The 10,834-nt window shown below is 42.6% G+C and overlaps 1 protein-coding gene across 1 annotated transcript in view; it reads left to right on the top strand.

Moving 5' to 3' along the window:
* The first annotated feature begins 1,457 nt into the window (after positions 1 to 1,457).
* The window catches only part of LOC136712167 (scavenger receptor cysteine-rich type 1 protein M130), a 50,524-nt gene continuing 41,147 nt past the window's right edge, over positions 1,458 to 10,834 (top strand). Inside the window, exons 1-6 of the mRNA XM_066688700.1 lie at positions 1,458 to 1,473; positions 4,774 to 5,088; positions 7,182 to 7,195; positions 7,281 to 7,482; positions 7,601 to 7,915; positions 8,108 to 8,299. Of these exons, the coding sequence (XP_066544797.1) occupies positions 1,458 to 1,473; positions 4,774 to 5,088; positions 7,182 to 7,195; positions 7,281 to 7,482; positions 7,601 to 7,915; positions 8,108 to 8,299 (1,054 nt within the window). The remainder of the gene's footprint in view (positions 1,474 to 4,773; positions 5,089 to 7,181; positions 7,196 to 7,280; positions 7,483 to 7,600; positions 7,916 to 8,107; positions 8,300 to 10,834) is intronic.

Raw genomic sequence — 10,834 nt, 5'->3', positions numbered from 1 at the left:
TGAACACAACTTTGTGTGTTGTTATTTCATAATTGTTGCTATATTAATCTTAGGAGTTTAAAATGAATTTTGCAAACCCAAATTGCCAGTAATTTGAAAAAATATTAAAACATTTACCACAGATGTAAATATGTAATGGTTTCTTCACATCAATTTAAGTACATTAAATAGATCAGTGTATAGCTGTTCTCTACTTATAATAATATTTCAACGTGCTTCTCTGAGGATAAGTTGTTGCTTTTCCACAAAAAACACCAAAGAAGATATTTTGTAAGTATTGTACACCAAAGATGGCCTAGTAAAACCAACTTATTAAATTGTTTTCTTTGAATAATATCATTCTCTTTGCTGTAATCCCAGTTTGAAAAATGACTTTATCCGTTAACCTATTTAATCCTCTCTGAGAGGGTGAACCATTGATTAATGCCTGTTGTATCAGTTTCAGTGTAACTCCTGCAATCTGCTTATTGGACATGAGGACATGTTGTGGTCTTCTGCCTAATGATTGCTATATTTGTTTCCAGCTACCTGATAAAAGTGATTTCTACCATGTATCACCTAAATATTAATACTTCAGTGCTGTAACTACTGCTGTAGAACTAAGGTTCTACCCTAGTGTCATTAAACACTACACAAATTAATTAGATGTGAATCTTATTGTGTCATCCAGCCAGGAAAGTAGGCTTTTGCAGTAGTGAGTAAAGAGTTTGAATTTCTCTTTCAGGTGCTTTACTTTTTTCACTGCTAAATGGAAACAGTCCCTGTGCTGGAAGAATACAGCTGAAGACTTCAGTTACATCAGTTACATTTCATGATCCTCACATTAATAATGATGTGGCTAATGTTTTATGTAAGCAAGTGGGCTGTGGATCCATTTCAGCAGTAAAAACAGATGCTTACTTTGGTACAGTGGCTTTGCCTGTGTGGACCGTACCTATTGACTGTAAAGGGAATGAGTCTTTCTTCTGGCAGTGTTACACATATTTACAATCTGTAGGACAATGGACGCCTAGTGCATTTGATTTTGCTGGCGTTGTATCCTCGGGTGAGTACCAAGTTCATCTCACTGTGGGCACACTTCAGGTATTTTGGGGTATGTATGGCTTTTAGATAAATACATTGAAAAATAATATAAAAAAACTTTAAAATGACAGCTTTTCGTATCATTAATCCAAGACTGATTCCCTGTTTGTTATAGTGCATTCTATTATGTATACCTCAATTAAGCACACACATGAAACCGGAGTTAGCAAACAACGCGTATGCGTCTTTATCATGTCTCTTCAGAACTTACTACCTCAGTTCCCAGATTTAACCCGGTGGTGTATTCTGCCCCAATGTCAGAGGCTAGTCTCTAAACTGAAAATGCAATATTTCAGGTGGTCTCCTCTCTCTGACAGGATAAGTATGACATACAGGTGTGTCTGCAGTCACACTATCTCTGAGCCTTAACAGGGATGGAGAATGCCCAGAGTAAGGTGCAACGTTATCGCGAGTAGGCACTTCAAATGGTTCAGGAGAGTCTGGAGCACTTTCTACGTTTATAGGTGGCTGCAATGGAATATTTTGTGATGGCTCGTAATCATGGTAGGTCTCCAGTAACTGATCTGGGTTTGTCACTTGACATGAGTAATCTCTGAGGTTTGTTCCTGGCAGCTTATCCACGTGTCTTCTCCAGATGATGTTCTCTGGTGTGTAAACTGTGTAAGACACAGGGCCTGTTTGTGTGACTACTGTTGCTGGTATCCGCTTTGGACTTTTGCCGTAGTTTTGAGTTCTCTTTAAGGTTTTAAAGCTTCTGACTTTTGCTTTTCTATGTCTCTCTTCCTGTGCTCTCTGTTGCGTCTGTATGACCTGCTTAGTTATTGGGGGTTGGAGGAAGTCAAGTCGTGTGCGAAGCTGTCTATTCATCATGGCTGACACGGGTGCTACTTTGGTTGTGGCATGTGGAGTGTTTCTATAGGGCAGCAGGAAAGTGTTTAGACGCCTATTGAGGGACCCACTTCTTGAGTAATGATTTCAAAGATTGCTTCATTGTTTGGACAAATCTTTCAGCAAGAACATTTGTTGCAGGGTGAGATGGTGCTGACTTGATGATATGCTGAATTCCGTTTGTTTCCATGAATGACCGGAACTCTTCAGACACGAACTGGGGTCCATTGTCGCTAACGAGTTGCTTTGGCAATCTGAAGTGACTAAAGTTTTATTGTAGATCTTTGATAGTTTTTCTCTGCAGAGTCCTAAGAATTATCTCAGTTGAATCACATTCTCACGATGTCCTCCACTTTGGATGGCTCCTTGTGGAGTCCCGTACTGTCGTTCAAGTGGCCCAGATACTCCATGGAAAAACTCACATTTGTCCTTCTGGACCCTCAGTCCGTATGCTTCTAATCGCTATAGAGTGGCGTTAAGGTTTCTCAGATGCTCCAGCTCATCTTTGCCAGTAATGAGCAAATCATCAAGGTAACACTGTATGCCTGACAACCCACTCAAAATCTGGTCCATGGCTCTTTGGAACAGTGACGGTGCTGAGGTGATCCCAAACGGGAGTCTGTGGTACCTGTACATCCCTGTGTGAGTCACTATGGTGAGCAGTCCTTGTGACTCTTGGTCCACATGCATTTGAAGATAGGCCTAAGATAAGTCAATCTTACTAAATTTCTGTCCCCACGCTATACCAGAAAAGAGGTCATCAATGAGGGGTAGTGGGTATTGTTCAGAAGTGAGATGGGGTTAATGGTGACCTTGAAGTCACCACAGAGTCTGAGGGATCCATCTTTCTTTATAATTGGAAGGATGGGGGTTGCCCAATCGCTAACACTCACTGGTTTCAATACCCCATTCTTGACTAGTCGGTCCAGCTCAGCTTCAACTTTTGGTTTTACTGCATATGGGACAGACCTGGCTTACTGTCTGGTTTTACTGTCAGTTTAACTGTTATGTCCTTCATACTGCCAAGTTCTCCATTGAACACATCAGCATGTTTTTTCATTGTAATGTTGTATGCTCTTTAACAACCATGTGAAGTTCCTGCCAGTTGAGTTTAATCTGTTTTAGCCATGTACATCCTCAGACATGGCTGCTCCTGTGTCTACTTGCATACGTACTGCTCTTCCCCTTCTGTCTGGTTATCACTTTGTTCATCCTCTGTGTGCACCATGTTATGCACTTTCTTTTGGTAATTTCTGAAGTCACTTTTCTTTTGTTGAGAACTTTTGTTTGATTATGCCTTTTTTTTTACATGCACATTCAATGTGATCCTTTTTTCCACAACTTCTGCAGTCTAAGTCTCTACACCAACACTCTGTTGCTTGGTGCCCTGGTTTCCCACAGCGATAGCATGACTTGCCACAAACTGCCTTGTTTTTGAAATCTGTAGACACCTTATGCACTTGGGTTGAGGCACTTAGCTGCTGTGCATCTTTATTTGCCATTTTCATTGACATGCTCATTTCTATTGCTTTTTGCAATGTTAGGTTACTCTTGGTCAAAATGCGCTTCTGAATTGCCTCGCTGCACATGCCACACACTAACCTGTCATGTATAGTCATTCAGTGAATGTCCAAATTCAAGTGTTCAGAAAACTGGTTGTGTGCAGCCACAAACTGTGAGACTGATTCCCCTTCCTCTTGATTTCTCTTATGAAATCTGAATCTTGGGAGAATAATGTCCTTGTAAGGTAGCCACAATGTCCTCATATGATTTATCACCAGGTTTTTCAGCTGTTACTAAGCTAGATATTAGATTAAATATTTTTCCTCCCATAACAGTCAAAAATGTGGGCACAACGACACCTGCTTTAACTTCATTTCAAGATATTCTGTGTAAAAACTCTATTGTTCCACAGATTCATCAAATGGTCCTAAACTAACGACCAGACCTGCCAGATTACATTATTATTGTTTTTTAATTATTATTATTATTATTATTATTATTATTATTATTATTATTATTATTATTATTGTATGTATTATTATTTTTTTGCATGTGTGTTTATTAGTCTCTACTCACTGCCCCTTTTTTTTGTGGTTCTGTTTCATCTGCTCCCGATTTCTGTCTCTCCGAAGTCAGATGCTGTCTGTCTTTTTATTTATTTTTACTTTTCACTCGTGGTGAATCCTCTCTCTCCTGCGACGAAACCTTGCTGTGTTGGCTTTTCAGTAACTTATCAAACTCTGATTAGTATTAGTATTACTATTAGAAAATAATAAATACATATGTGAGAACGTTCACCTCATTGCCAGTTTTGTTGTATAGTGCACTCTATTATTTATACAACAAATAAGCACACACATGAAACCAGAGTTAGCAAACAATGTGTACACACCTTTATTATGCCTCTTCAGAAATGACGTTTCCAGCATACCAAAACGGGACGTAACTAGGAGGCGTGACGAGTCACCTAGAGGGACAAACTACAGTATCAATACACAACACTGTTATAAACAATTACTTTCATGTCTGTGACAGTGCAGACATGGTGCATTAAGCTGTAGTGCCCTAACTATGATAGAATAAATAAACAGCAATAAAACAATGCATAGAACTGTACAGAGAAATTCAAATTTACTTTAAAGTTACAGTGGAGTATTGGATATTGATGTGAGATTTTTCATTGTCTTTAATCTTGTTCTATATGTCTTTACTTGTGTGGTACTGATCAAATTCCAGAGAAGGCTACTGGAGCTAGAGATTCTTATCCGATTCAGATTTTGACCCTATTCTTTTCTTACACCCTCTTAATTTTTCCCACTTCAATTCACTCTGTCCCAGCCCACAGGGAGCCCCGGATCGTGGGCGGGGAGCAGCCCTGCTCTGGGAGAGTGGAGCTGCAGTTTGGGGACCAGTGGGGGACACTGTGTGACTCAGACTGGGACCTGCAGGACGGCAGTGTGGTGTGCAGACAGCTGCAGTGTGGGGAGGCAGTGGCCATACCTGGGGGGGCTCACTATGGTGAAGGGAGGGGCCCCGTGTGGGACGAGCAGCTGGACTGTCGGGGCAACGAGTCCACTGTGTTCGAGTGTCCCGTCTCCACCAAGAAAGGGCCAAACTGCACCCACAGAAACGACGCCAGTGTCATTTGTTCAGGTAGGCTGACCTTGGGGTGTTTGTCTATATTGCTTTATTTCAGAGCTGTAGAGATTGCTGGCATTGACTCAGACTAGCACTAATGGCTGAAGGAACAATTTCATCATTCTGATCAGTTTTGGTGGTTTGGGGAATAAAGTAGAATCTTGTATGACATATACAATATATTTATGAAGTTTAACAGAGTGTGACTTTTGTAAACTCCACCAACGTGTCAGTGTGCTGTTCCAGGACAGGGGGGTCCCAGGCTGGTGGGGGGAGAGAGCTGGTTCAGGTACAGCACCCTGCCTTCAGCACACACAGCACTGAGACTAAATTAATTGTGTGTACAGTGAGGGAAAAAAGTATTTGATCCCCTGCTGATTTTGTACGTTTGCCCACTGACAAAGAAATGATCAGTCTATAATTTTAATGGTAGGTGTATTTTAACAGTGAGAGACAGAATAACAACAAAAAATCCAGAAAAACGCATTTCAAAAAAGATATAAATTGATTTGCATGTTAATGAGGGAAATAAGTATTTGACCCCTTCGACTTAGTACTTGGTGGCAAAACCCTTGTTGGCAATCACAGAGGTCAGACGTTTCTTGTAGTTGGCCACCAGGTTTGCACACATCTCAGGAGGGATTTTGTCCCACTCCTCTTTGCAGATCCTCTCCAAGTCATTAAGGTTTCGAGGCTGACGTTTGGCAACTCGAACCTTCAGCTCCCTCCACAGATTTTCTCTGGGATTAAGGTCTGGAGACTGGCTAGGCCAATCCAGGACCTTAATGTGCTTCTTCTTGAGCCACTCCTTTGTTGCCTTGGCTGTGTGTTTTGGGTCATTGTCATGCTGGAATACCCATCCACGACCCATTTTCAATGCCCTGGCTGAGGGAAGGAGGTTCTCACCCAAGATTTGACGGTACATGGCCCCGTCCATTGTCCCTTTGATGCGGTGCAGTTGTCCTGTTCCCTTAGCAGAAAAACACCCCCAAAGCATAATGTTTCCACCTCCATGTTTGACGGTGGGGATGGTGTTCTTGGGGTCATTCCTCCTCCTCCAAACACGGCGAGTTGAATTGATACCAAAGAGCTCGATTTTGGTCTCATCTGACCACAACAATTTCACCCAGTTCTCCTCTGAATCATTCAGATGTTCATTGGCAAACTTCAGACGGGCCTTTACATGTGCTTTCTTGAGCAGGTGGACCTTGCGAGGGCTGCAGGATTTCAGTCCTTCACGGCGTAGTGTGTTACCAATTGTTTTTTTGGTGACTATGCTCCCAGCTGCCTTGAGATCATTAACAAGATCCTCCCGTGTAGTTCTGGGCTGATTCCTCATCGTTCTCATGATCATTGAAACTCCACAAGGTGAGATCTTGCATGGAGCCCCAGACCGAGGGAGACTGACAATTATTTTGTGTTTCTTCCATTTGCGAATAATCGCACCAACTGTTGTCACCTTCTCACCAAGCTGCTTGGCGATGGTCTTGTAGCCCATTCCAGCCTTGTGTAGGTCTACAATCTTGTCCCTGACATCCTTGGACAGCTCTTTGGTCTTGGCCATGGTGGAGAGTTTGGAATCTGATTGATTGATTGCTTCTGTGGACAGATGTCTTTTATACAGGTAACGAGCTGAGATTAGGAGCACTCCCTTTAAGAGAGCTCGTTACCTGTATAAAAGACACCTGGGAGCCAGAAATCTTGCTGATTGATAGGGGATCAAATACCTCATTAACATGCAAATCAATTTACAACTTTTTTGAAATGCGTTTTTCTGGATTTTTTTGTTGTTATTCTGTCTCTCACTGTTAAAATACACCTACCATTAAAATTATAGACTGATCATTTCTTTGTCAGTGGGCAAACGTACAAAATCAGCAGGGGATCAAATACTTTTTTCCCTCACTGTATGTTTCAGTTCAGTGATCGAGTAAAATTCAATATCGCATAATTGGCCAAAGGCACATTTGTCCCAAAGTAAAGTGATGCACATACAGACCCCGGTTTCTGACAGCATTGTGTGTATCTTCATACACTTCTTAGATATCATCACATACATGTGTATACTCGTGGTCTCATATTAAGTGAGGTGCTGGTGTGTTTTCCAGACGCAGACTGGCAGGTGCGTCTGCGGGGCACAGACAGTCGCTGTGAGGGGAGGCTGGAGGTTTTGTGGACGAGTCTTAGACTCCCAGTGGGATCTCCAGGATGGCAGCGCTGTCTGCACAAACCTGCACTGCGGCCGCGCGCTGCTGGCCTCTAACTCCACTGAGTACGGCCATGGAGACGGGCCCGTGGTGCTGACTGCGGTGGAGTGTACCGGACAGGAACCTGCGCTGCAGAACTGCACCCTCACACTGAGCTCTGGACCGGGCAGCACCAGTGGGGGGGTGGGGGTGCGCTGCTCAGGTAGGCGCTCAGTGACTGGGGGGTGGGGCTGGATTTTGTGTTGCTCTCTCACACTTGTCAACACTCACACTCCAGCACTTTGGGGATGCTCCACTAACCCTTTGCTTGCTGTTGACAGAGCACTGGCGGCTGCGTCTGGCCGGCGGGGGCAGTCAGTGTGCCGGGAGAGTCGAGGTGTACCATGGCGGCGCCTGGGGCTCGGTGTGCGATGACCTCTGGGACCTGGCCGACGCCAGTGTGGTGTGCAGACAGCTGGGCTGCGGCCAGGCGCTGAGAGCCACGGGGTCGGCTGAGTTCGGGGGGGGCTCCGGGCCCGTCTGGCTGGACGACGTCAGTTGCCGTGGCAATGAGACGGCACTGTGGGACTGCCCCAGAGCATCCTGGGAGAGGCGCAACTGCAGACACAAGGAGGATGCTGGGGTGGTGTGTTCAGGTAAGCCTCACAGTGAGCAGCTGAAGTTCATTTGGTCATTTGATGTCTAGTGTGTCTCTGATGATGTTGGCTATAACATTGATGGCACCACTAGCCCTTCGAGACGTTCATTGGGAATCCCTCCGTGCCTCTGGACTCCAGCGCGGTTCATGGATCAGAGTCTCATGCTGCGCTGTGTCTTGATCCCTGCAGAGCACAAGGAGCTGCGTCTGGTCAGTGCTGAGCACCACTGTGCTGGGAGACTGGACGTCCTCTACAATGGCACCTGGGGCAGCGTGTGCTCCAATGGGATGAAGCCTTTCATCGTCACCTTGGTGTGTCAGCAGCTGCAGTGCGGAGATAGCGGCTCTCTGCAGGACGGGGAGAAGTATGAAACGGGCTCTGGTCCTAAATGGTTAGACCGGGTGGATTGCCGAGGGCACGAGTCTGTCCTATGGCAGTGTCCTGCTGCACCATGGGGGCACAATGACTGCCAGGACTCTGTGGTGGCGCATATTCAGTGTGCAAGTGAGAAGAGACCGTCTATCTCTCTATCAATCTGTCTATTGATCTCACTGTCGATATAGAACTCATTATAAAATGCACATGAAAGAGCTGTTCTCTGCAGTAACACTGTTTCCTGTTCCACAGAGGTCACCAGAAAGCCTGCAGTCACAACTGCTCCTGAGGACACAGACATGGAGGGAGATGTTTGTACAGGTGACATTTTAAACTAGAATGTTAAAGTTCCTGGAGAAACTTTGTCTGTATGTGACAGTATGTTTCAGTACTATATGAGTTTTATATGTGTACAATAGTATGTGTAGTACTGCTATAGTAAGTACTATAGTAAATTGCAAGGTACTACAGTATAATATAGTATACAGTATATCACAGTATTTTATGTAGTACTAGTAAATACTATAGTATGTCACAAGGTATTGCAGTATAATATAGTATAAAACAGTATACTATAATATTTGTTGTACTGTAGTAGGTATACATTACTGTACCACAGTATTTGCTATAGTACTGTAGTAAATACTCTAGCACCTTATAGTGTATCACGTTATTACACTGTAACAGAGCACTATCTGTATATCACAAGTTACCACAGTATAATATTGTATTATGGCATAAAACAGTGTGTAGTGTATACAGTTTGTACTATAGTACTTGTTACACTACTGTATGAAGTATAGTACATTGTGCAATGTATTACACTATAATATAGTATACAATAAGCCATAGTATTTCTAATAGTACTTTAGTAAATATTATAGTATGGCCCAAGGTACTACAGTATACTGTAGTATAGAGCACTACTATAGTAGTAATTATAGTGTATTACAGTATTTTCTGTACTACTGTATGAAGTACTATAGTACATTGAAAGTTACTACAGTATACTATGTCATATGTTAGGTTACATTTACACCAATCAGCCATAACATTATGACCACCTGCCTAATATTGAGTAGGTCCCCCTTTTGCCGCCAACACAGCCCTGACCCGTCGAGGCATGGACTCCACTAGACCTCTGAAGGTGTGCTGTGGTATCTGACACCAAGACGTTAGCAGCAGATCCTTTAAGTCCTGTAAGTTGCGAGGTGGGGCCTCAATGGATCGGACTTGTTTGTCCAGCACATCCCATAGATGCTCAAAAGGATTGAGATCTGGGGAATTTGGAGGCCAAGTCAACACCTTGAACTCGTGATTCATCAGATCAGGCCACCTCCTTCCATTGCTCCGTGGTCCAGTTCTGATGCTCACGTGCCCATTGTAGGTGCTTTCGGCAGTGGACAGGGGTCAGCATGGGCACCCTGACTGGTCTGCGCTACGCAGCCCCATACGCAACAAACTGCGATGCACTGTGTGTTCTGACACCTTTCTATCAGAACCAGCATTCACTTTTTCAGCAATTTGAGCTACAGTAGCTCATCTGTTGGATCAGACCACACAGGCCAGCCTTTGCTCCCCACGTGCATCAATGAGCCTTGGACGCCCATGACACTGTCGCCGGTTCACCACTTTTCCTTCCTTGGACACTTTTGATAGGTACTGACCACTGCAGACCGGGAACAGCCCACAAGAGCTGCAGTTCTGGAGATGCTCTGACCCAGTCGTCTAGCCATCACAATCTGGCCCTTGTCAAAGTCGCTCAGATCCTTACGCTGCCCATGTTTCCTGCTTCTAACACATCAAATGTTCACTTGCTGCCTAATATATCCCACCCACTGACATGATAACGAGATTATCAGTGTTATTCACTTCACCCGTCAGTGGTCATAATGTTATGGCTGATCGGTGTATAATTAACAATGAAAAAAACATATTGTGAAATGTTACGGGGCGCTATATAAAGTTGTATGATTTATTATTATTATTATTATTATTATTATTATTATTATTATTATTATTATTATTATTATTATTATTATTAATTTATTTATTTATTTATTTTTATTATTAAGTTGGCCTTTGTAAGTATAACAAATAAGTATTTTTAAATATGTAATACTATGCAGGTTAAAATGATTGTAACCACACATTAGAAGTACTATGATGTGGAATAGGAGCATCATTAATAGTATGTAAAAGTATGCAGCTTAGTAATTGTATTTGGCAGGTACGTTCATATTTTTAGTTATAGTATGTAAGTTAGTATAAGTAAATGTAAGTTGTTGTTATTAGTATTAATAGTATTATTATTAGTAGTAGTAGCAGTAGCTTTTGTAAATAATATGAATGTATTATGCCTGAACTGCACTGTATTATTGCACTTTGCATTATTTGCATTTTGTAAGTCGCCCTGGACAAAGGCATCTACTAAGAAAAAAAAAAAAATAATAATAATAATAATAATATAATAATAATAATTGCAACATTAGAAAAAGAGATTGAATAAAGTCCAGTTTAAATGTATTCACATGTAGTGTC

Source organism: Amia ocellicauda, chromosome 2, assembly GCF_036373705.1.
Source record: "Amia ocellicauda isolate fAmiCal2 chromosome 2, fAmiCal2.hap1, whole genome shotgun sequence".
In the NCBI taxonomy this organism is placed as follows: Eukaryota; Metazoa; Chordata; class Actinopteri; order Amiiformes; family Amiidae; genus Amia; species Amia ocellicauda.
Note: the sequence above shows the minus strand (reverse complement) of the source record. Positions and strands in the feature narration are given on the sequence as shown.